The sequence below is a fragment of the Asparagus officinalis genome, chromosome 7, assembly GCF_001876935.1.
Source record: "Asparagus officinalis chromosome 7, Aspof.V1, whole genome shotgun sequence".
NCBI classification, from domain to species: Eukaryota; Viridiplantae; Streptophyta; class Magnoliopsida; order Asparagales; family Asparagaceae; genus Asparagus; species Asparagus officinalis.
Window position 1 is genome coordinate 859677 of NC_033800.1, and position 23671 is coordinate 883347.

General features: G+C 38.3%; 3 protein-coding genes, 1 non-coding gene and 1 pseudogene across 4 annotated transcripts in view; all 5 read right to left on the bottom strand.

Annotated features, from left to right (window-relative positions):
- Nucleotides 183–1619, bottom strand: LOC109849729 (annotated as a pseudogene).
- Nucleotides 5567–5638, bottom strand: TRNAD-GUC. The gene has a single exon. It is a non-coding gene; the product is annotated as a tRNA-Asp (tRNA).
- Nucleotides 5751–8088, bottom strand: LOC109848064 (pentatricopeptide repeat-containing protein At2g41080). Its single transcript, XM_020417374.1, has one exon. It carries the CDS (start codon nucleotides 8051–8053, stop codon nucleotides 6092–6094), a length of 1962 nt encoding a protein of 653 aa, XP_020272963.1. The 5' UTR covers nucleotides 8054–8088; the 3' UTR covers nucleotides 5751–6091.
- On the bottom strand, nucleotides 8608–16217 carry LOC109848065 (ATP-dependent zinc metalloprotease FTSH 7, chloroplastic-like). Its single transcript, XM_020417375.1, has 13 exons — nucleotides 16027–16217; nucleotides 15244–15309; nucleotides 15019–15153; nucleotides 14867–14932; nucleotides 14605–14790; nucleotides 14433–14519; nucleotides 14215–14328; nucleotides 13992–14116; nucleotides 13803–13911; nucleotides 11059–11184; nucleotides 10647–10970; nucleotides 10451–10574; nucleotides 8608–9292 (listed from the first exon to the last, which is right to left on the bottom strand). The coding sequence occupies exons 1-13, from the start codon at nucleotides 16093–16095 to the stop codon at nucleotides 9168–9170; spliced, it is 1656 nt and encodes a 551-aa protein (XP_020272964.1). The 5' UTR covers nucleotides 16096–16217; the 3' UTR covers nucleotides 8608–9167.
- Nucleotides 18116–23671, bottom strand: part of LOC109849735 (kinase suppressor of Ras 1-like) — a 28648-nt gene continuing 23092 nt past the window's right edge. Inside the window, exons 4-8 of the mRNA XM_020419600.1 lie at nucleotides 22931–23041; nucleotides 20240–20273; nucleotides 19067–19223; nucleotides 18781–18928; nucleotides 18116–18172 (exon numbers count right to left, since the gene is read on the bottom strand). Of these exons, the coding sequence (XP_020275189.1) occupies nucleotides 18116–18172; nucleotides 18781–18928; nucleotides 19067–19223; nucleotides 20240–20273; nucleotides 22931–23041 (507 nt within the window). The remainder of the gene's footprint in view (nucleotides 18173–18780; nucleotides 18929–19066; nucleotides 19224–20239; nucleotides 20274–22930; nucleotides 23042–23671) is intronic.

Sequence of the window (23671 nt, forward strand, 5' to 3'; positions counted from 1 at the left end):
GCCACTTTCCTCATGCATGTTCAATCATAAAAATTACTTGGAAGCACATAGCACACATCAGACTGTGTGTGGAATGTAATAAGTGAAGAAAGGCAATAAAGACTGCACTATAACAGAATTTAAGAAGTTCACTTAGCAAGATGTTCCATCACAGCGGTAACACTGAAACAGTTATCACTCAATGGACACAAACCAAAAAGATATAGTTATAAATAAAGTTACATTCAGAACAAGCATAATGTATGATTCTACATTTAAGGAAACCAGAAGGTCTTTCAGCAACACAAGTAGACGACACTCGCACTTGCACGAGCTAAGACTGAACTAACATCAAATCGTCAGAAAGAAAACATAGACAGGCTTATATACACAATACATAACTTCATGCTTGAGAAAATCAAATTAAAGTAAAACTTATTCGATCTTACCTCCTTCACGACCAGCCCTAAACATTACCTGGCTTTGATAAATCCGCTCAGTAATCAGCACGATAGTCGCTGTAATCATCCCTTGCGGCCAAACTGCTCTCAACCCTCTCCGCAATCTTCTCCTCCTCATACTTGGCACCCTCTTCCAGTGCCAGCCCGCCCAAAGCTCCAGCAACTGCGCCCACCGCATCAACCCCGTCCCCATTCCCAATCCTCGGCCCTTGCCTTCTGCCTGCTCATGAGAAGAAGAGAGTACGTCGCAGGCGCAGACGGCCTCCATAATTATGCCGGAGATCGTAGCCTAACATGGGCCTAGAGCAGGGGGCAGGCGGAGCCGGTATAGTACCCAGCACGCGAGAGTAGTAGCCGGAGTAAGGATCGGCAGTAGCCGCCAAGAGCTGGTGGTGAGAGGGGTACGGCACGGCAATCGGGGCCTGGCTCGCATAGTGGAGTAGAGGGGAGGCGGCGGGGAGAAGGTGCGGCTAGTCCCGGGACAGAGAGAGGAGGAAGGAAGGTCAGGGGGGGGCGGGGTAGTAGTAGCCGGGCAGCTGGTAGCTCTGCTCAGTCGCTGGGGCGCGGAGGAGGAGGGGGGGGAGGAGGGGGCGCCTCCCGAAGGGAGACTCTTTGATGCGGACCTTGCCGTGCGGAACGGCCGGAGGGCGCGCGGAGCTCCAGGGTTATGATCGGAGTGTCCCCGCAGTGGGTGGGAGGAGGCGACGTCGAGGTCGAGGAGCCCTGAGGGGACGCGAGCGGTGCCGACCAGGGGCTTGGGGGTTTCGGAGGCTTGGAGCTGGAAAACATCCAGGGTTAGGGTTAGGGCTGGGGTTGGGAGTGCGGGGGGCGCCGCGCCCCGCCGCGCGCCGCTGAAGCCGGGGAGGGAGGTTAGGCGTTCGTTCCACACGGGGCTGTGGATCCGTAATCGTCGGGCCTGGTGGCGAGCGGGCGTCGGGGATCGAGGTAGCGACGGCGTAGGGCTTAGAGTCGCCGCTCCGCCAATTGACGTTCTTCAGGTGCTTCGCGGCAGACGACGGTGACTTCGAGATCGAGGGAGGGGTTTGGGGCGGCAGGAGGTGGAGGAGGTGGGCGAGGGGAGCGCCATGACCGACTGGCTTCTGCTGTCGATGCGATTTGCCTGCGGGTTTTCGGGACGGGAGGAAAGGAAGGCGTACGGTGCGGAGAAAGAAGGGGAGTATTTAATTTAATTTATTTTTATTTTTTTCGCGTTCGCTTTTCCGTTTTCTTTCCCTTTCCTTAATCAATTTATTTATTATTTACTTATGTGAAAGGAACGAAATTAATCTGACCAAATTTCAAGTAGAACGAAAATTTTAGTAAAATTTTCACCAAAAATAATGGTTTAGTCGATTCAAAATAAGGTAGTATGATCTGATCATATCATATCATATCATACTCTCTTTAAAAGCACGAGTTCGAGAAAATCTTTTGATAGACAAAAATACATTTGAAATTCAAATAGTAATCCATTAAGTAAGAGTGAGTTGATAAATTAATGAAATTTTATTGGATATACGTAGTATGAAGATAATGATATAATTTAAATCGAAATGTAAACCTGAACGAAATTATTAAATACCAAATTTATAAATATATACAAAATAAAGGGCGTATATGCAAAAACCAAACAAATTAGTAAGAAAAATAATGTCCGCCCTAAAGGTCGAACCAAGGAATAGTACAGACCTACAAATGTACATAATGTGGATGAGGTATTTTCAAAATCCACCAAACAAATTAAAGAGGCAAAATCATTCTCAAAATTATAATTTTTTTTTTAAAACAAACGGCTACGATACGAGGACACAACGTGGCGATCTCTCGCCAACAAAAATTCAAGTAGTTCATGGTACTGCATAATTAGTTTTAAAGTTTAATTATACTCTTATTATTTAAATAAAACTTTATTTATAATTGTTATCCTCTCACCTACAACATCACATACCAGTGTATATAAGCCAAGAAATTACAATAATTTCTATAGCACTTTCACCTCCTTCTGCAGATATATATCTTTGTTATTTTCTTCTTATTAGATTAGATTAGATTATTTTAAATTAATTAATTATATTGTATATTTATTTTTTTTTCATATCAATATATATCAACAATTTTCACAGTACTTTCATCTATTTTATTCTCATTAGATTAGATTAGATTATTTTAAAGCAATTAGTTATATTGTATGTTTGATCTTTTTTTCAAATTAAAAATTATAATAATTTTCATAGTACTTTTATCTCTTTCAACAGGTATGTCCATTTGTTATTTTCTTCTTATTAGATTAGATTAAATTGTTTAAAAATTATAAATTATAAAATTACAATAATTTTCACATTATTTTTATCTATTTTCTTCTTATTAGATTAGATTAGAGTATTTTACAGCAATTACTTATATTGTATGTTTGATCTTTTTTCAGATCACAAAGTTTAATTATACTACTATTATTTAAATAGATATTATTTGTATAAAAGTCAAAGAGAATCTCACACATATTTTAGATCTCAATGTCAATTATAATAATTACACATGGGTATTGGTTAAAATAAATTTTATATATGGGCTTAATTTATATGATCCTACTTTAACCGAATTAGATAATTTAAATTTTTTTTTAACACCAAATTCTTCCACAAAATCAAAAGAGAATAGCAATGCTATAGTTATATATATCCACAGGACCACAGATATCTTGAAAATGAACGAAAAAATCACACAAACGAAAACTATATTAATTACCCACACGCACCTACTATTTTCAAAACCACCCTTCTCCGTCTCTATCTATAATATATCCACATACCAAATTAAGTTGTTGGAGTTTCTCATCACCAACTATATCATTGATCAACCTGTCTTTTTCTTTTTGTACTTAAATTATATAATATTCTTTGCGATGAGGACTCACATGTGCCTAACAAAAAATATAGCAGGTCTTGTAGTTAGTTAATAATGAGATCATATCATTTTAAACAAACTAATTATCATATCATTATAAACAAACTAAGTAAAGATTAATAACTCCTAGGAATGTACTATATTCCCCTAGCTTCCACTGCAAACTTGTTAGCTGTTTATTCCTGACTCCAAAAGATTTTTAAATTTAATCATCTACTTCATAAATTTTTCAAAAATGTTTAAATAAAATTTATTATAAATGTAATAATCCATGTTTATAGATTTTAACTCAAAATGAATTTGACTTATTTTATAGTAAGAAAATAAACAAAAAATAATAATTGTGGTATTTAACCACGTGCATTGCACGTGCACAAGAACTAGAGTTAAAATAATAACGACAATGGAAAACTCCCATCCATGTCGGTTTTTATGCCTCAGCTTCATTTAGATGTTGTCGATTTTTGAAGTCTCAACAACTGCTGGAGAGGCCTCTCAAGATTAGGTCTTTGGTCCAGTAGGGTCGTCTTTGAAACATCTGGGAAGGCATCAGGATACGTAGCCGATAGTTTCCCCTTCGAGCTCCTGCGATACAAATAATCAAGGCATATTGAAAGTTCTAGTTGTTTGATTTAAATCTAATTAAATCTAATTGTGGGCACATATGATTAATCAATGTGTATTGCTATCTTTAAGGATAACCCACTTAAAGTGATCAATCAATTTGGGTTAATGGGTATTTAAATAAATCATGGGGTTATATGTGCAGATACCAGGTTATAATTGTAATTTGATGAGGGGCCAAATTATAAATGTACAACACATATATATATGGGGTTATGGTCCCTAATGTAGGGTTAGTCACTCTCATTCTCTTATCCCCATCTAAAGAGATCCTAAGGAGAAAAAAACCCTAAGATTAGAAGATCCAAAACTCATCTCAAGTCCAATCCATGGATTCAGGTATAAGCTTCCGCTCTTAATGTTTAATCTCTATGATTTAATCACGCTCAGATCTAACACTAGTTGCGAGTAGGGAAATGGTTCATAACATGAGCAATTCAAACCAGAATGCGAGAAAAATGTGGAAGTCACAAACGAATCGAGTGTAGGTGCATAACATGAGCAATGACTTATTTTATAGTAAGAAAATAAACAAAAAATAATAATTGTGGTATTTAACCACGTGCATTGCACGTGCACAAGAACTAGAGTTAAAATAATAACGACAATGGAAAACTCCCATCCATGTCGGTTTTTATGCCTCAGCTTCATTTAGATGTTGTCGATTTTTGAAGTCTCAACAACTGCTGGAGAGGCCTCTCAAGATTAGGTCTTTGGTCCAGTAGGGTCGTCTTTGAAACATCTGGGAAGGCATCAGGATACGTAGCCGATAGTTTCCCCTTCGAGCTCCTGCGATACAAATAATCAAGGCATATTGAAAGTTCTAGTTGTTTGATTTAAATCTAATTAAATCTAATTGTGGGCACATATGATTAATCAATGTGTATTGCTATCTTTAAGGATAACCCACTTAAAGTGATCAATCAATTTGGGTTAATGGGTATTTAAATAAATCATGGGGTTATATGTGCAGATACCAGGTTATAATTGTAATTTGATGAGGGGCCAAATTATAAATGTACAACACATATATATATGGGGTTATGGTCCCTAATGTAGGGTTAGTCACTCTCATTCTCTTATCCCCATCTAAAGAGATCCTAAGGAGAAAAAAACCCTAAGATTAGAAGATCCAAAACTCATCTCAAGTCCAATCCATGGATTCAGGTATAAGCTTCCGCTCTTAATGTTTAATCTCTATGATTTAATCACGCTCAGATCTAACACTAGTTGCGAGTAGGGAAATGGTTCATAACATGAGCAATTCAAACCAGAATGCGAGAAAAATGTGGAAGTCACAAACGAATCGAGTGTAGGTGCATAACATGAGCAATGACTTATTTTATAGTAAGAAAATAAACAAAAAATAATAATTGTGGTATTTAACCACGTGCATTGCACGTGCATAAGAACTAGTATGATATAAAGGCGAAACTTTGAAGTACATAGACTTTGGAAGATAAAAATACATTCCTCGAAGATAATTTTTGATATTTAAAAGTAAATACTTTTTTACAATATATGACAAATAAAAAATTATCTAAAGTTTAATGCCTTCTTAGGGGAAAAAATATATATATATTTAAAAAAACCATTTTCGCCGTTGCCGGGGATCGAACCCGGGTCACCCGCGTGACAGGCGGGAATACTCACCACTATACTACAACGACGACGCTGTACGAAAATGTCTTCATTTTTATTCACCAATTATCTTCAGTCATGCACAACAACTTGCGAGTTGCGAGCTATCAATCGTGAACCTTCGCTTACTCACCCCCTCATTCGCTTATCCGTTTAATCTAACTGAAGATGATGATAAAAGTTGGTTCTTTTTATTCCTTGATCCACCATCAAAACAATCATATTTATCTTAAATTCAAACTGAAAGAATGGGAGAACCATATGCATGAAGCAGAAGAGTTTGAAGTCAATGCTGCAGGTATGGTGCACCCCTCCAACTCTGCGTACATAACGATCTTCTACCCGACTTTCCTGCTCGTTTGGACTCCTAAAGAACTTCTGTGCCTCTTCTCCGTACCCAACTTAGCGATCAATCAAATAGACTAACTAGTCTTTCTGTTTTTCTTCGGCATGAATTAAATCTCTTTTGCGGCTTTTGCCGGTCACCAGTAATCTCCACAAGAACATTTCCCGTCCCTGAAATGATGAAATCGGCTAACATCCCTCACCACAATCTCCCTCTCTGTAACCTTCGATATGAACTTAATGGCAACATGACAATCGTCACATACGCGCAAATTCTTCATAATTCTGATTGCAGCTCCAGCAGGCAAACTCATTAACGCAAAGGCAACGGCCAGCTTCTCACTATGCTGAGCCAAGCTGCACTCTTTCTCCTCGTCATCCATATCGTGCAGAACCATACTGGTCTCAGGTTTATAACCACATTGCCGGATCCTAGCCATCAATTCTCTCAGAAACACTTCGATCTCTCTTTGCCGCGGATGCGATCGGTCTCCCACGGAAAATTGATGAACCTGACCCTTGAGCTCGAACCAACTAGCACCAGGCTCCTTTTTCACCCTTCTTTCTTTCATACTTCTCCTAACATCAGAAACATCACTCCATCTCTCTGCCAAGGCTCGAATATTTGAAAGCAACACATATGAAGCAGAATCCCTGGGGTCCAACGTCAAAACACGTTCAGCCAACCTCTCAGCCATCTCTGCATTATTGTGTGTCTTGCAGGCTGATAACAGTGTCTTCCATATTATGGCATCAGCTCGGTGGGGCATTAATCTGATCAGAGCCTCAGCTTCGTCTAAACAACCTGATCGTCCAAGGAGATCAACGACACATGTGTAATGCTTCAGCGAAGGCACCAGTCCATATTTCTGCTCCATAAGATTGAAATATTCCACGCACTTGTCCTTCAACCCACTGTGACTACAAGCATAGAGCAAGCTCAAGAATGTGACATGAGTTGGCTCTGTTCCCGCTGCAACCATCTTTTCGAAAAGTTCAATAGCCTCCAGCCCTTGCCCATGGAAGCCATAGGCTGCTATCATCGCACTCCACAACACAAAATCTGAATCATCTGATTCGTGGAATACTTGAACAGAACCGCTCAAACACCCACATCTCGAGTACATGCTGACAAGTGAACTCCTCACTGCAACAACAGAGTGAGCTCCAGCTTTGATTACTAGGGCATGAACCTGCTCGCCCAGACAGAGGGATGCCAAATCCGAGCACGAGCTGATAGCACCAACGAAAGTGACCTCATCCGGTGCTAAACCCACAGCTTTCATCAGCCGAAAGTGGGCAAGCGCTCCTTCAGAATCACCATTCTGCACCCTCCCAGCTATTACGGTATTCGAGGAAACAACATTAAGCACGGGCATCCCTTTCAACACCTTCTCGCCCTCTTCGAGGCATCCGCACGTCATGTACATGTGAGCGAGCGAGCTCCCAACGCACAAATCACGCTCGAAACCTGACTGAATTATATACGAATGAATCCTTCTGCCAGAACCGATGTCTTTCAACCCGGCGCTGCACCTCAACGCACTAGCCAAACTGAACTGATCGGGTCGAAACCCCTCTTCCCTCATCCTAGCAAATAACCCCAGACCTTCTTCGTCGAGCCCGAAGTGGGTAAGCCCAGTTACCATTGCATTCCACGATGCAAGGTTTCTCTCGGGCATTTCATAGAACAACTTACGGGCGGTGTCAAGATCATCATTGTGTATTAAGCCACCGATGAGGATGTTGGAGGACATGACGTTCTTCCTCGGCATCCTCGAGAAAATGGCTAAGGCGGCCTGCAATTGCCCAAGCTTGGAGTACATGTGCAGCAAGTGATTGGATGTGAATCGGTCGGAAGAGGCGCCGGATGCGATGATGAAGGCGTGGAGCTGCTGGCCTTGGGAGAGGGATTGCTTCGGGGTGCAGCATCCTCGGAGGAGGTGCGAGAAGAGATTTGGGTCCGAGCGCAGTCTCGGTAGAAAGCCTTGGAGGGCTTGCTTGAGATACCCCTTGGAACAGCGCTCGATGAACTCCTCGTCGGTTTTGGAGCGGGAGGAGAGGAGCGTGGTGATCACTGAAGGAGATCGCTGGGCCATACTACGGATTAGCCCAAATCTACTCCTCTACGCGCGCTTAAAAAAAGGAAATTCAAAGACTTACGGTTCATGCTACAAGTATAGAGGATGTAGATCATTCTTCGTAGGTATGATTTCTAATTTTAAGCTACAATAATTAAATTAAATGAATTAAAACTTAGAGTGGGGTAAGTTTAAAATGTAGTGCTTAAAAAGTACTAGGTCATGCTTTGCATGAAATGCACACTAGTTCCTTTATGGAATATTCGGATTAAATTACCTTATCGTGAGCGGGTCACGACCCGTATCATCGTCCAGACATGAGCCTAATCCTACACTAGTTTGGTACCTAATTGCAGTCTATTGTCAGAATTCTGCAATCTTTTCAAGGGCTTCATCCTTCGTAGCTCATCAAAAGGTCTCGGATGATTAAATGGGGTCAGCAACATCGGTGGAGTTTGCCGGGGCAAGTGTGGTATCTCCTCCCGAATAGATCCCTGGACCAACAACACTGCGGACATCGTGCGCAAAGCATATCAAGAATGAATATACATTCCAGGCACTCAGGCATCACAGGAGTTAAATTAATTGGTATATAACTGCGTATGCAGCTTGCTTTCAGCGTAGCCAGCTAGTGTTCACTTGTAAAACAAAGCCCTAACTGTATATACCCAGATACATCATTTGAACAATATGGCAAGAACTGATCTAGTAAATGATGTGTACTCGCTGCACAATTGCCGAATTGTGCACAAGAATACTAGTGTACAACAAATACATCCGTATACCTACGTAAACCTATGTCTCGAGTGGTGGGGATCAGTCGTATAGCTTTGCATATCACTTGCTATCCACACAAACCACCTCAGGTCAATTAAAGTAACCGAAATAGGTCAATAAATGGACTCGTTGATTCCAAGGAGTAATAGAATTTGACCAGAGGTTTCAAAAATCCAAAGGGCAGTTGTATCATCACAGATGTAGGCAAGAATGTCATTATCCTTCCCACTAGGCTCCCCCAAAAAGAAACGCCACCAGTTATAGCAGCCTGTTATGTTCTCTGCAGCATGTTTTGATGAAGGGTCGAAAAACCACTTAGGTAAACTTGATCAATGAAGACCAAGTGTAGAACTTGTCAGGAGTTCGCCTTGACAGGGAGAAGGTTTTGCCGTTGGCCTTCTAAAAATGTTCTCAATTCTCTTGGGACTTCAACCAATTTCAGCCACTTCTGCAGCTCTTCGCCCTCCACCTTCTCTTTTTCTGAAAACAGCGGAAGAATTTTTATTATCTCTCTAAAAAAATGATGATAACTGAAAGAAGTTACAGAAATCATGCATATAAACATGAAATTAAACTATTTTATAAAACCCATTTTCTCTACTATACCAATTAAGAGTATGGCAAAAGAAGACTCTTAACAATAAAAGCAAGGCCAAAATGATGCCAAGATGTTAATGCCACATACTATGGAATCTAGCCATACGTTTACAGGCATCATGCACTGAAGAACAGATATATAACTTGATATAATATTTCCTTAATTGGCACTGCCTTGTCATCAGTTCCTTTTCTTATAATTCCACAATATAGTAAATGTGTAGGTTGCTGTAGGCTGCACCTCCAAGAAATCTGAAACGAGCACTCAGTCATCAACAGGATATTGTTTTGAGAAAATTTTGCCAAGCGTCTGCCTATAAGAAACACCATCCTTAAACCCATCATTATAGCTTTATTATTATTAATCACTTCTCACCGAAATGCAGAAACTAGCTGGTAACCAAATGAAAGACATGAAACAGATCACAGTCTAAACTGCACTGAACTCTTTGATGAAAATTATGTGTCTGTTGTATGGTAATTATTTTCAAGTGCTGTTGAGATCTTTTCTCAAAATACAGAGCTCCTTAACAGGGAACTGCAAAGGTATATACTGCTCCACGTGTTGTAAATTATCAAAGTAGGACGCGACCAGTGTTCATCACTAGATAATAGAAGCCACAAGTTTCATTGAGTTTGATTACTTAAAGAACTACATGTAGTCTTAAACCAAAGCTTTAAAGAGTCTGCATGCACAGCATCTAATTATATCATTGTTCCTGACCAACACAATTGGTGAATCATAACATATACTTAATCATCGTTTCCACTAAGCAGTGATCATAAAACTGCCATTAGTATAATCAGTGACTTGAAAGGCTTACTTTGATAAAATGATTTGCTACTTGAGAAGCAAGTCGTGGTATAAAAACCATGCAAACAGATGGCATTAACATACAAAGTATGTAAAATCATGATCCTCATTACATACAGACAAGTAAGATCATACACTATACTAGGAGAAATTTCAGCATAGCAGTTTCAAAGGAAAAAAGTATGCACGCGAGTAAGACCATCTAGAAAGAAGTGAATATCATTTACCTTCCAAATAAGCCCCTAGACCCTCCAAAACAGTAGGATTTGCACGAACCACTGAAAGAGCTACTTCAAGAGCAGATTGTAGAAGTTGTTTTACCTCTCTTTGCACAAGATCCACAAGATGGCCCTATATATATAAAGCTTCAGATAAACCTCTTTGATGCATTAAAAATATAAATAAAAAAGATATAGAATGTACCTGATCCCTTGACCATGGTGCTCCCCCACCAGACTCATCAAGTCCACCATTAGACAGAGTAGTTACTGATATTGGGCCTATGGTTGGGCTCAGTCCATATTCAGCAATAGCTTTGTAGGCCATATCAGTTGCTCGTCTTATATCATCAAGAGCCCCAGTTGACACACGGCCACAGTAAACAACTTCTTCAGCTGCACGGCCTCCTAATAGGGTTACCAGTCGACCATGTAATTCATCAACAAAGAGTAGATATCTGTCCTCTGTGGTGGGCGGTGTGTATGTGAAACCCAACGCACCTCCTGATCTGGGCAATATGCTGAGTTTCTGGTGACAGAATGAAGATGTGAATCATTTAAACAAGCAGCAGAATGGAACTATAGTGAACATTGACCAGGTGATACTCAAGTGTCACCTCAACGCGTGGCTGTCCAGGAAGCAAATTTGCAACAGCAGTTCCCACAACTGCATGCCCTGCTTCATGTCTTGCAACAACAGCTCTTTCGTTGCCTTGTAACTTTGCATGTTTCTTCTCTATACCCTGAAGATGTATACTTCCATTAATTTCTATTTTATATTGCAGTGAAAAGATCAAATAAAATAGACAAGAAAAGGTAATTCCTCTACCATCACTTCTAGAAATCTAAAATATAACAAAAAGTTTAGAATTGAAAGTGCATAGTTTCTAATCAACTTTTCATAAAATATGTGCCTCGGAGTCGCTCAACCTTTCTGCATAACTAATTTTATTCCCTAACAAAATTTGGATCTTATACTAATTATCCAAGTACCATGATGTGAACCCACGAAATTAAAAGTAATTTACATATTTACAAGTATATCTTCATAGAACTAAGTAGCTGACTATTAGGATTTGCACATAGCGAAAATACTGTGCTACTATCAAGATGAAAAGAACTAAGGTTTCTACTGAACCTCCCTCTAAGTGCATTGGAAGAATAAAGTTGAACATCACCTTAGAATTTGTAACAGCTTCTTAGTTCCTAGCTTATACGTAAGATGGAAATCACCATCATCAGAATTGATATTCCCTGGAAGAAAATTTATGCAAACTTAGTATCAAACACTCTCAATTCTGACGCTATGGGGTTTTCATGGAAGAACCCTTAGAACAGAAACCTCTTAGAATCACTCTCAGAGCAAAAGCCATAGGCGCAAACCTGACTTCAAAACTTTAAACCTGTGGAGCTGGTGAATAGGAAAGTATTTTATCTCTTTCAAGTTTCATCCTTTGTTTCCGAACAGTCTCTTTTGAGACAACAGTCTTGATATCATCTCCTACCAGGGATGCTAAGTACTGACATTTAAGCGTCTTGCTCCATATTGAAGGTTTAGGTGGGTGTTATAGCTTTAGTCCAGCCTCAAGTATGGTAAATGACAGATAAGGGGCTAGACAAAAGGCCTAAGACCTCAAAAGTCGTTTCCCATTTTGGATCATGTGGGTTTCAAGCTTATTATCAGAAAATAACGCTAGGTGGGCCCTTCATTGTGATAATACGTCAAAAAGCCATATTCTGTAGCTTAAATTGTCCACCATTATCTGTACTCCATGCTTGACAAACCCAAAAAACATCTGGATTCTTGGTTTTGTACGATAATATGTTATATGATGCCAACAAGCACCTCTTACTTGAGAAAGACCTTGAAGGAAGTTCAAATCTTCAATTGTTTCAGTGACAGGACTCATAAATATCAAAAATATTAATGGAGCAAGAAAAGGGTGTACCCATATTCCCAATGAGTGTTTCCTTTTTCCTTTTCTTGTCTGAAAATATGTCAGTGTTTACCATCTGGAATTTGACTCCAGACTTATTTGAGTCCAGAATATTAAATGAAATCAACAAAAGAGTGTACTTGTTCAACCGAGTGGATTCTCATTCCCTGTTAAAATCTTCTTTTTTTCACTGAAAGCTCAAACAACACTAGAGTCTAATAACAAAAAGTACAAATGGGTTCATTCCCTTGGTAAAATAGCAAACCAGATTTAATTGGATACTTAATAAAAGAAACTTGCAGCAAAATTTTATGATAGCAACTGGAAAGATTCACATGCATCAATGTTACAACATGCTGGAAAATGATTTTATGGATTTATGCTAAAGAGAATAAACGATCTGTTTTAGCTGATAGTTGATCTCATAAGTCGGAAAGAATAATATTAACTGCATCTATTGATTAATCTTTTCTTTAATGTGTTGGATTCTATAAGTTGAGGCTGAAAGAATCAGCTGAAGCTGTGCTCCTGACAAAGTGACAAAAGCCACAAGCTTGTTCTAACATCAAGTGTATTGTGTGGAGTTAGGAGATTGAGATAGAATGAATAGTTAAAAGGTAATGAGAATTGTTTCTTCAATGTGGCTCAAAAGAAAAACAGTAAAGACAAGAATCTTCCGTGTAAAGTATATGTTTCTACACAGAGGCGAATCCAAAGCCTAGCTAGGGTGCAGTTTCACCCCTAAACATTTACAAAATTGCATGAAAAATCATGCACCACCACCACCACCCCCCCAAAAAAAAATTTAAAAATAGCACCCAATGCCCACAAACTGTCTAAAAACACTAAAAAAATTAATAATAATTTGAAGTAGCTAATTGGAAAGTAAAAGCCCATCTATAATTCCAACAATAAAGTGTGCTATGCACATTCACATAAGACACTATAGTTTTATAATATTATATTTTTATTTTAGGTAAATAAACACTCATTGTCCACCCCCACCCCCCCAAAAGGAAAAAGCTTCTGGATCCGGCATTGTTTCTACATGTAATGCCCTATGATGCAAACCGCCAGGCATTAAAAATGGTAGCTAAAGAGAGGGACAGATATACAAAAGCAAAAGATTAGTTTATTGTGATGCTTGGTTTGGCAGTTTAAACCATTTCGTCAACCAATTTTTCAACTATTAATGAAAGTATGTGCTGAAAGCAGGGGGGACTACATATTATACTGGGAAAAAGTAAAAAACAATAATAAGCCAGCAAATAAATAGAGGTGGTCAGTTTAACTAAACTAGTGGATTGTGAAAATGGAGATGGGATAATGGCATCCATGTGAAATAGATAGAAAGGCCCAGCAGTAAAAGTTGCAGTAGAGAAAATTAGACTACTAAGACGAAACGAAAATATAGTCAGACATACAGCTATAGAACGTTCAACTGCTTGGATAAAATCTATCTTCTCCACCACAACTTTATTCACTCTTCCAGCCAATAAAGCTGCCTCATTTACCAGATTTGCTAGATCTGCTCTGCACATTTCAACCAAACATACCTGTCAAATGAATGGGAAATAGAATTGCAAGTGAGATAAAACAAATTGTAAAGTTACCCAGTAAAACCAGTGGTCATAGATGCAATGTCACTGAGATTCACATCTCCCGCTAGAGGAAGCTCCTTCTTGCTAGTGTGAACTTTCAAAATAGCCTCTCTTCCAAGTCTATCAGGAGTTTCCACCTAACATAGAAAAACAAAAAACAGTTAACCATGAGGCATAACACAATTTTAGTCTGTTAGAAAATGTAACCCCTAAGAGAAAACACAGAAACTTGTACCATTACTACACGATCAAATCTCCCAGGACGACGAAGTGCAGGGTCTAGAACATCTGCACGATTAGTTGCGCCAAGGACTATAACTGCGGAATTGCTGTCAAATCCATCCATTTCCTGTAATAGGAGTGTGAGTCATTAATAAAAAAAATTGCAGAGCACGCTATTAAAGAAACAAAAGACACCAGCAACTGAAGTTACAACATCTCCGATGGCCTTACAGTGAGTAACTGGTTTAATGTTTGTTCCCGTTCATCGTTGCTGACAATGCGAAATCGACCATCACGGCTTTTTGCCACGGCATCTATCTGCAAAAGGAAAGACATGAGAAAATAATTAACGAACAGGAAACTCTAAATAAGGTACTGTCAACAACAAGTGTGCAATTTTGACCTCATCTATGAAAATTATTGATGGTGCCTCCTTCTTTGCCCTTGCAAATAGATCTCTCACTCTAGAAGCTCCCATTCCCACATACAGCTCTACAAATTCGCTTGCAGAACAACTTATAAATGGTACATCTGCTTCCCCAGCTACAGCTTTTGCTAGAAGAGTCTTGCCAGTGCCAGGGAGACCTACCTGTAGAAATTGTGTTGTTATGTCCATAATCATTAACCTCACAAATTTACACATTCTGCCAAGTTAGTAGCCTCACCAATAGCACTCCCCGAGGAGGACGAGCGCCAAGTCTTATATATCTGTCTGGACTCCTAAGGAACTCCTGAGAATTAATTACAAGCACATAAGACCATTATCGATAAAAATATTATGGATAGAAGCACCTTAAAAAAAAGTGACCCGCTATACCACAATTTCTTCCAGCTCTTCTTTAGCCTCATCGACACCAGCCACATCAGAGAAAGTAACTACATCTGCATTATCAACTACTTTTGCTCCGCCAGGTCCTGAAGTTTTGCGGTTCCTCAAATGGCCTGCAGTATGCTGCAAAGCGAATGTGACATCAGGAGTAATCATAGTTTTCATGGAACCTGTTTCGAGGGATAAGGAGTAAAGCACTGTGTTCATTCATACCTGGGAAAAACTTATCGGGAAGCGCTGGAGAAGACCTGCAAGTAAGGCAATATAGAAAAGAGCAACCTGTGGAAGGATAAATAAGAATTATCACAGGACTTTCTTTCTCCAATAGATCAATGTAAAATAGTAGAGAAACGAATCCGCTAGTTTTAAAGCATTGTGCTAAGATTTGATGAGTACAACATAAGCAATTTAATCATTGTCCCGTCACGCAATGCACAAATACATTGCGTCAGCACTAAAAACTTCCTGTCTGATGATGCAATGCCGAGAACAAATATTCAATTTCTTATGTTTCCATGAACCGATCTCTTTGACATAGTTGGTTTTCACTACATCTAATTATTGATATCTTCTTGGTGTTGATCAAGACACATCCTTGTCTTCTAGAAAGAGTGAGTAATTGTTCTTGTCCTCAATAAATGCTACTCTCCACTTTACCTGATAGTTCTTCATTCCTCTTGTCCCTCATAATTCACAGAATATTCCTCCACGAACACGTGGTGGTGATTAAAAAAATGCACGTCATTATCAACATTGGATGTTGTTCAGATACAAAACATACATCCTCCGATAAAGTTTCAGCAAGTATTTCAAGAACTCATGGTAGTAGTACAAGCGTTCCCTCTATTGCAACTTTGCAAGAACGCTGTTTTCATTTCTAAGCTTACACAATGCCACGAGTGATAGAAGAACAATTAAAAATGCATTTTTTCCCCCTCCACAATCAAGAACTTGTATTTTTTTTTTAAATAATAACGATGCTGTTCTTCAGCTTACCAGAGCTGAGTTGAAGAAACCACCAGAGCGCTTGTCTGGCGAGCCAAACTCCACATGATTCTCGAGCATCTTCTCATATGGAGTCTTGATATCTCCCGGTCTAGTCGTCCTATACACAACTCTCTTTGTAGGGGTCACGCTCCGGATCAAGGCCTCGGCCTCCTGAGCCCGGCTCCCTCCTCCAACCTCGCCCTCAGATTTGAAGAACACAGTATGGAATTTATGAATACTTACTAATTTTTCTTATGTCTTCCATGGAGATTTTTTCTTTGATTAGGATAAAGTTATTAAATTATTTTTTAATGTAACTCATTCAGTGCTTCATTAATAGATATGTCTTATGTTAATGCCAATTCAAGTGATTCATTGACGTTTTCTGAATTTTAGATTTATTTCCATCACTTTCCCATTTGCAATGGAAATAACTCAATTCTTTTAAAGTTATCCCTAAATATTCTAATAGTTTCTCCATATGTAATTCCTTGTATTCTTTTACCCTATAAATATTATTAACATCAAAGATTAAAGTTTCTAAATTAAAATCAATTAATGCTAAGGTATACTATTATAGTGTTTTATAATTTCTATGGATTTAAACATATATCAATTAATGTTACGAATGTATTTTGGCTACCCCAACTTATTACTAAAATTATATAAAATTAATTTAATTTATATAGTGCCGATAATTTTTAATCTATAATATTTTTAAAAAATTTATCCATTAACCAGATGTTTTTAATCAATTCTTATTGTTTTTGTTTACCAGTATCAACTTAGACTATTCTTAGATGCTGAAAATGGATAGTAAATCCCTAAATTAGAAATTTTAATATATATATATATGAAAAATACCAAGAATCTACAGAGACCGTGAGATGGGGATCACACGTGTTCTGCTAGTATAATCCTGAGTCGCGCGCGTCCGTATCCTCTTCTCTGTTTTTTTTTTTCTTTTTCCCACCTGTTGTTTAACCATTAGATTCTACTAGTAGTATGTACCCCGTGCCAAGCACGACCCTCGCCTCTTTTCTACAATCCGTTAAAGTTGTTTGATCTCAATTTTATTTTTATGCAAACTGATATGGAGAACTTCCAATGAGTTGCATTTGAAAAATAGATGCCTAATAATATTTCATGGTGCAAATATAACAATACTACTCCAACAACTCACACATAATGGCCTAATAAAACAATATAGCAACTAAACTTTACATTCAATATAACATATATTCATGAGTCAGTCACTTGAGTGACAACCAATCATGATTTTTTACGAAGGAGTTATCTCTTGATGCATATTTTACTTCATCATACAAAATAATACAAACTAACATCTTAATATCGTGCCTCAAAGACAAACATTATAATATCATATATTTATCATTAGGGGGGGGAATAAACAAAGCCAGTAAATAGAAGGAAAATAAGAGCAAAACCTGAAATAGAACTATTGCAGGCTTAAACGGGGTCTTGCATTATTTAGGCGTGGAAATTTCCTATTCCGAGATCTTCTTAACGACCTTCTCCATCACCTGAAAACCATAAAAGTTCCCTATCACTAATTCTAAGAGAAAAATTATAGAATATGATAATTGACATGTCCAAAAAAATATTATCAAATATTAAAATTCACTACCATAAATCATCAACTAAGTATAATAATCTCTTTATTAATGTGCCCTTTCAAAGATTTGTTATTAATGTTAAAGAGAAATAAATAGAAAATGAACAAAATTTTGACAGAGGAAATCTTCAGATCCGAGCACATATCAATAGTTCATTCTCTCGCCAACTGTGGCAGAAGAAATCTTCATTTTCTCCTCAACAAAAGCTCTCCTAAATTTCTAAAAATGATTCTTAACTGTCATTGACGAAATTTAGAAACTTTAGCTTTTATCTTCATGGTTATATCATCCCTAGTCATCATTAACCAATTTCTAAAGATCAAATAACTACTCGAAATTGAAACCGAAATAGCACAATAAAAGGTCAATCTTTTCAGTGCATAAATGTGTGAAAAATTTATTTAAAATTAAAAATTGAAAAGTGAAATAAAATTACTATTTCATAACTGTGATGAACCAAGTCAACTGTCTGATTCGATCCATCCATCATCATCTCTGACGTAATCAATCTCCAATCCCTAACACACGAACAAACAAAACCTATTAAAACTTAGCAACCAAATCTTCATTAAAAAAAGCAAAAAATACCTAAATCAAATTTAAACGTAAGAGTTAGGGATATGAATAGAATTAGGCACTATTAAGATTAGCTAAATTAAATTTAATCATTATAAATAGAAAGGGATATGAATAGAATTAGGCACTATTAAGATTAGCTAAATTAAATTTAATCATTATAAATAGAAATTAGCATCTTCACCATGCTAAAAGAAGTATTTCGATTAGCTAAATTAAATTTAATCATTATAAATAGAAATTAGCATCTTCACCATGCTAAAAGAAGTATTTCATGTGTATGAATATGAATCTTAGGATCCTCCTATAAGTATAGAGGAGTAGATCCAAGTGTAAAGCATCAAACAAACTTATTTCTCACAACACTCAATTTATCCTAAGATTGTGTTAGTCACATCATTAACAAATTAATATCTAATATCCCCTATCAAGTCTCTTCACAACTTTGTGCACATAAATTATCTCAATCTCCTCAATGTCAACAATTAGATTGGTGTGCAATATAGCTTGCAGACACAAATCAGAGATTGAGACAAACTATTTTCCCTACCTTGCAAATAGGCTGTTGAGGATCTCTCATATTTACTAACAAATTCTCACACTTAAGATCAAAATGGACAATATTCTTTCCGTGCAGGTACTCCATCCCAAATGCAACATCCATTGCAATTATTAGCCTTTTGCGACGATCAATCGTTCTGCTAATAACAGATGTTGTTAACTATTAAACATAGTTGGCATCCGCCAAATACATGTTAAAACCGCTAATAAACATCCTATAGTATATGGCAACTGCAAGCAAACAGAACTACACAAAGATCATATAAAGCTTGTACCTATATTTTTTCTGCAAAAATTGCTTTAGAGATACATTGACCATGAATTCTGTGACAATTGCTAAACTCCTATCAGGATCATCACAGACTACACCATAAAAAGATACAACATTTGAATGATGTAATGAACTTAATGTCAAAGCTTCTTTCCAGAAATCTGCAATTTGTAGAAAAACATAAAATGATTAATATCAGTAGTCTATCCTCGAGTCTGTAAATAGTTCTTCTCAAATAAAATATATGATAGTGATAATGATTTTCTAAAATGAAAAAAACAAATAAGGACAGTTAAAGCATCATGGTGGAGTGATGCACGTATGAACCGGAGAAGCCAGACATGAAAATGCAAATGCAATGAAAGGCAACATTTCTCAAATAGAAATCATAGAGCAATTGTGTTTTCTATTCATGTATTAACCTGGAGTATCTTAAGATTTAAGATCATAATATGTAACATGTATCATAAATGCATGTTGCATCGCATTCCAGAGAAGTCTACCTTGTGTTTGTGTTTGTGTGTGTGTGTGTGTGTTCAGAATTAACTAACTACATGCAGTGTCTTTGTCTATTTGTGTCACTGCAACATAGGGATAATGTCATTAAGCATCTAGCTTTTAGTTAGTAGCCATGCTAAACAAATCAAATCACCAACCCAAATAGGTTTAGTAGAGAATGGATTGGAAAATCAAATCATAGAGCAATTTGTTTGCAGTGTCTTTAATTCCTCTATCTCTCTCTCTGAGCAGGCTTCTATTTCTAATATCTTATCTCTAAAGCATTTATGCGTGGAGTTGATTATGAATCCCCATCATGCTTAATGCTTATAATTGAATGTAGTTACTTCTAAACAATATTATGTTTAAGAATACTATGGAGCTCTTCACATTGCTTAGCCTGTGTACAATGCAAACAAATTGAGAAAATTGGCATACTACTGCTGCTATGGGCAACAGAATTAGTCTATGTGGAGTGTGTACTCCAAAATATATTTGGTATTGAACAAACCTAATTCTGCATACAAAAGAAAGCCTAGCTTTATATATTTTTTGCAATTTGATTGAAGTGCTGCAGAATGTATTGGATTTTTTGTACAGAATCAAGAGTTTATATTTTTTTTGCATCAATACATGTCTCCCAATTTTATTAGAAAAGGAGTACCTTATTTTCGCATACAATAGTCTGTAATCACCAAATTCATCTCAATTTCCTGAAACAATGACAAACATTAATCATTTGTATAGAGGAATAGATGCATCAAACAATGAACACATAGAATGAGGGTTTGTTTAAAAGATTGTAAATTTTCAGTTGCACTTTGTATTTCAAACAAAGTGTTTCTCAAAGAAAGATTGTTGCTTCCTCATCATAGTATGTGTTACTGTTTTAAAATTCCATAAACATATAAAAACAATCATAATCACTAATCCCTCAATACTTTTAAAGTTTATACTAATAAACAAAACTGCTAGTCTGCTGCTACTTGTCAATTGCAACAATTGGTGCCTAATTAGAGATGTAACTTCATCTTTCTTATTACTAATTATTTTACTTTCTTTTTCATATATCTTCTTTCGTTTCTCTATATTTCCTACACTTAAAATGAATCATAAAACTTCCAACTTCATTAACCTCCTAACTTTTTCAGACTTTTTGACATTAATGATTTGTTTAGAATTGCCTCTATGATGATAAAAATTAGTTAATACTACTGAATTTTCCTCTCCAATTTCATAAGACCCGCCCAATTAACAAATTTCCCTTTTTTTCTCTAACAATCAAGCAATTTCAATTGATTCAACAATATTATTAGCAACTTCCTCAGGGTGAAAGACTGATCAAGCATACAAATGCATCATAAACCCACCAATTTATAATCAATTGCAGATAAATCCAAACTTTTTCACATAAACAGCTAGATACTTCAATCATCACTTGATGGGAACCAAAAAAATGCAAAATCAACATTCTAATAGAGAAAAATTCAGCAGCAACTAAACCCATCACAATAATCATCAAAATTAAGGGGTTTTAAGCACATTACCGTGCGTAGCAGAAGTCGTAATTGGAACCCTATACTTCAATTCTGAATCGGACCCCAAGAATCCCACTCTAATCCCTCAGTAAAGCTTATAGAGGAAGAAAGAGGGAGGACAGAAAAGAAAGGGAGAGATGATTGGACAGAGAGAGAGAGAGAAGACAACAACATCCTCGCTGAGGAAGACGGTGATGTCGATGCCGATGATGACGCCGACGGGATTGAAGTGTTGCCGCTGGAGGAACTTAGGGTTAGGGCTTCTGGCCTTGGAATCCTTCGGCAAAGAGGTGAGGATGCCGAAGTTGCACTTCCGATGGAACAGTGAGCGTGGCGATCTGCTTGTGCAGGAGTTAGGGCTAGGGTTTAGAGGGGAATGGTGGTGGATAGAGGTGCTAGGGCTTGGGCTTGGGATAAGGTTAGGGTTAGGGTTTGGATCTGCTCGAGCTCGAAGTCGGCGTCGCCTTCTCCGGAGGTGGATGAGGGAGTGGAGGAGGAGAGGAGACGGAGGAATCGTTGGGATTCTGGAGATGAGTAGCGGGGTGAGAAGAGAGAGAAGTATAGGGGTGGGTTTTGAATTTTGAAATGTGAGCTGAGGTGGATACAAATGGGAGGAGAGAGAATTACTGTAGCATGAGCAGTAATTCTCTGATCCTCCCATTTGTATAGAAGAATAGATAGGATGATTTCTTTTGATTAGATTCTTTTTCTTCTTCTTTTTTTAAATGACAAATGGTGTGGAAGAGCTCTGATACTATTTAGCAGAACGAAGCATCAAATTAAAATGTAGCAAAAAATATGACGGTTATGTGCTTTTTACGTGACTAGCCGAATACGAACTAATCCCTCTTTGACGTAATGAGAAATCTGTGGTATTCCTAAAGCCAAAAAATACAATACCTAAGCACATGAAACAATACCACATGTCCTATATTATTTTAACAGTAAATTAGAATTCCTATTTGTTGTGCCATAGAAATAAGCAAGTGCTAATCACATTCAACTAGCTGACACGTATCTCAAGCAGACTATACACCGACTCAATCCAGACACACTGATTTCTCTCTCTCTCTCCCTCGAAGGTCGAGACAAAAGGCGCCTTTTCTCGGCCCTCTCACAAAGTCGAGATGGAAGACAACCATTTTGGAACCCCTCGCCGACAGCCAATCGTCATCACATTAAAAGCACAGTCTAAGTCATCATATAACTCATCGGACATTGTCAGCACCTTACTCCCTTAGGGCAAGTCTACCGGCCAGTCGAGCGGACGAGTCATTTTTGACCAAGGATCATCATTATCGACTTGAAGTGCGGGACCAGTCGGTCCCTCGTAATCAAGACGACTCCTCTAACAAACGTCTCGACTATACACTCGATCCGAATCTCACTCGGGTATCGAGTCGGGAAATCACAAAGACAACTCACGAACCGACTCGCCTCTACTAAGGGGATAAGATCCAGCTAAGCTCACCTCAGATGTCAATCAACACAATAGCACTAATCAGTCCCATCAAGATCTCCGTTCTGACAAATCCCTGCACAAGCCGCTTATTCTACTCATAAGTCACTTCTCTGGGATCGCCATGATGTTCTTCTGGGCTCGAATGACTTCCCCTCCAATCACCAACCGCCATCTGGAGAGGGAAGGACGACCGAGCAGCGAGCCTATCATCTGCCCTACCTCATCTGTCAAATACAGGATACTGAGAGGACATCTCTCTCCTGTATTCGAATGGCTTCCCCTCCAATCACCAACTACCATCTGGAGAGGGAAGGACGACCGAGCAGCGGGACTATCCTCTGCTCTGCCTCATCTGTCAAATCCAGGATACTGAGAGGACATCTGTCTCCTGTATTCGAATGACTTCCCCTCCAATCACCAACTGCCATCTGGAGAGGAAAGGATGACCGAGCAGTCTATCTGCCCACCCTGCAACTGCCCCCTGTGCAAAAGAAAAGCCTAAATCTCAGAGGCAATGGACTATAAAAAAGAGGTAAGGAGGGTAAGGGCAGGAGAGGCTGATTTCTGCTTCTTACACCTGAGCTTTACTCCCCTTTCGGTCTTCTTTTTCATAAAGAGAAAATTTAATAACTCTTAGGGAGGAACCCCCTGCAAGGACCTCAATGGCCTAAGGACCTCTCAAAAAACCCTCCTCAAGTTTACCGGCTGACTTGACCGTTGGATGTACCATAGGCGTCTAAAAAAAGGGGGCTGATAGATATCCAAATACAGCTCAAGGCAGAGAGAGGATCATCCAAAGATCATAAGAAATGGCCTGACGTTGTCTCGAAAAGATCAAGACAGTGTAGACTGTCTCGCACACGAGATGCACGTGAGACAGTGTGGACTGTCTTGCACGCGAGACAGCGTGGACTGTCTCGCACGCGAGACAGCCCTGAAATGTTCAAAAATTGCTAAAATAACTGCATAACACGTGGCCATCAACTGTTCAGGAACGTGGGAAACATCATGGGCGAGAATCACATTGATAACTATTAAAATAACGGAGTTTAGGACGTGTGAAGACAGTTACAGAAGAAATTGGCAGGCAGTTTCAGCTTTTCGAGATAGT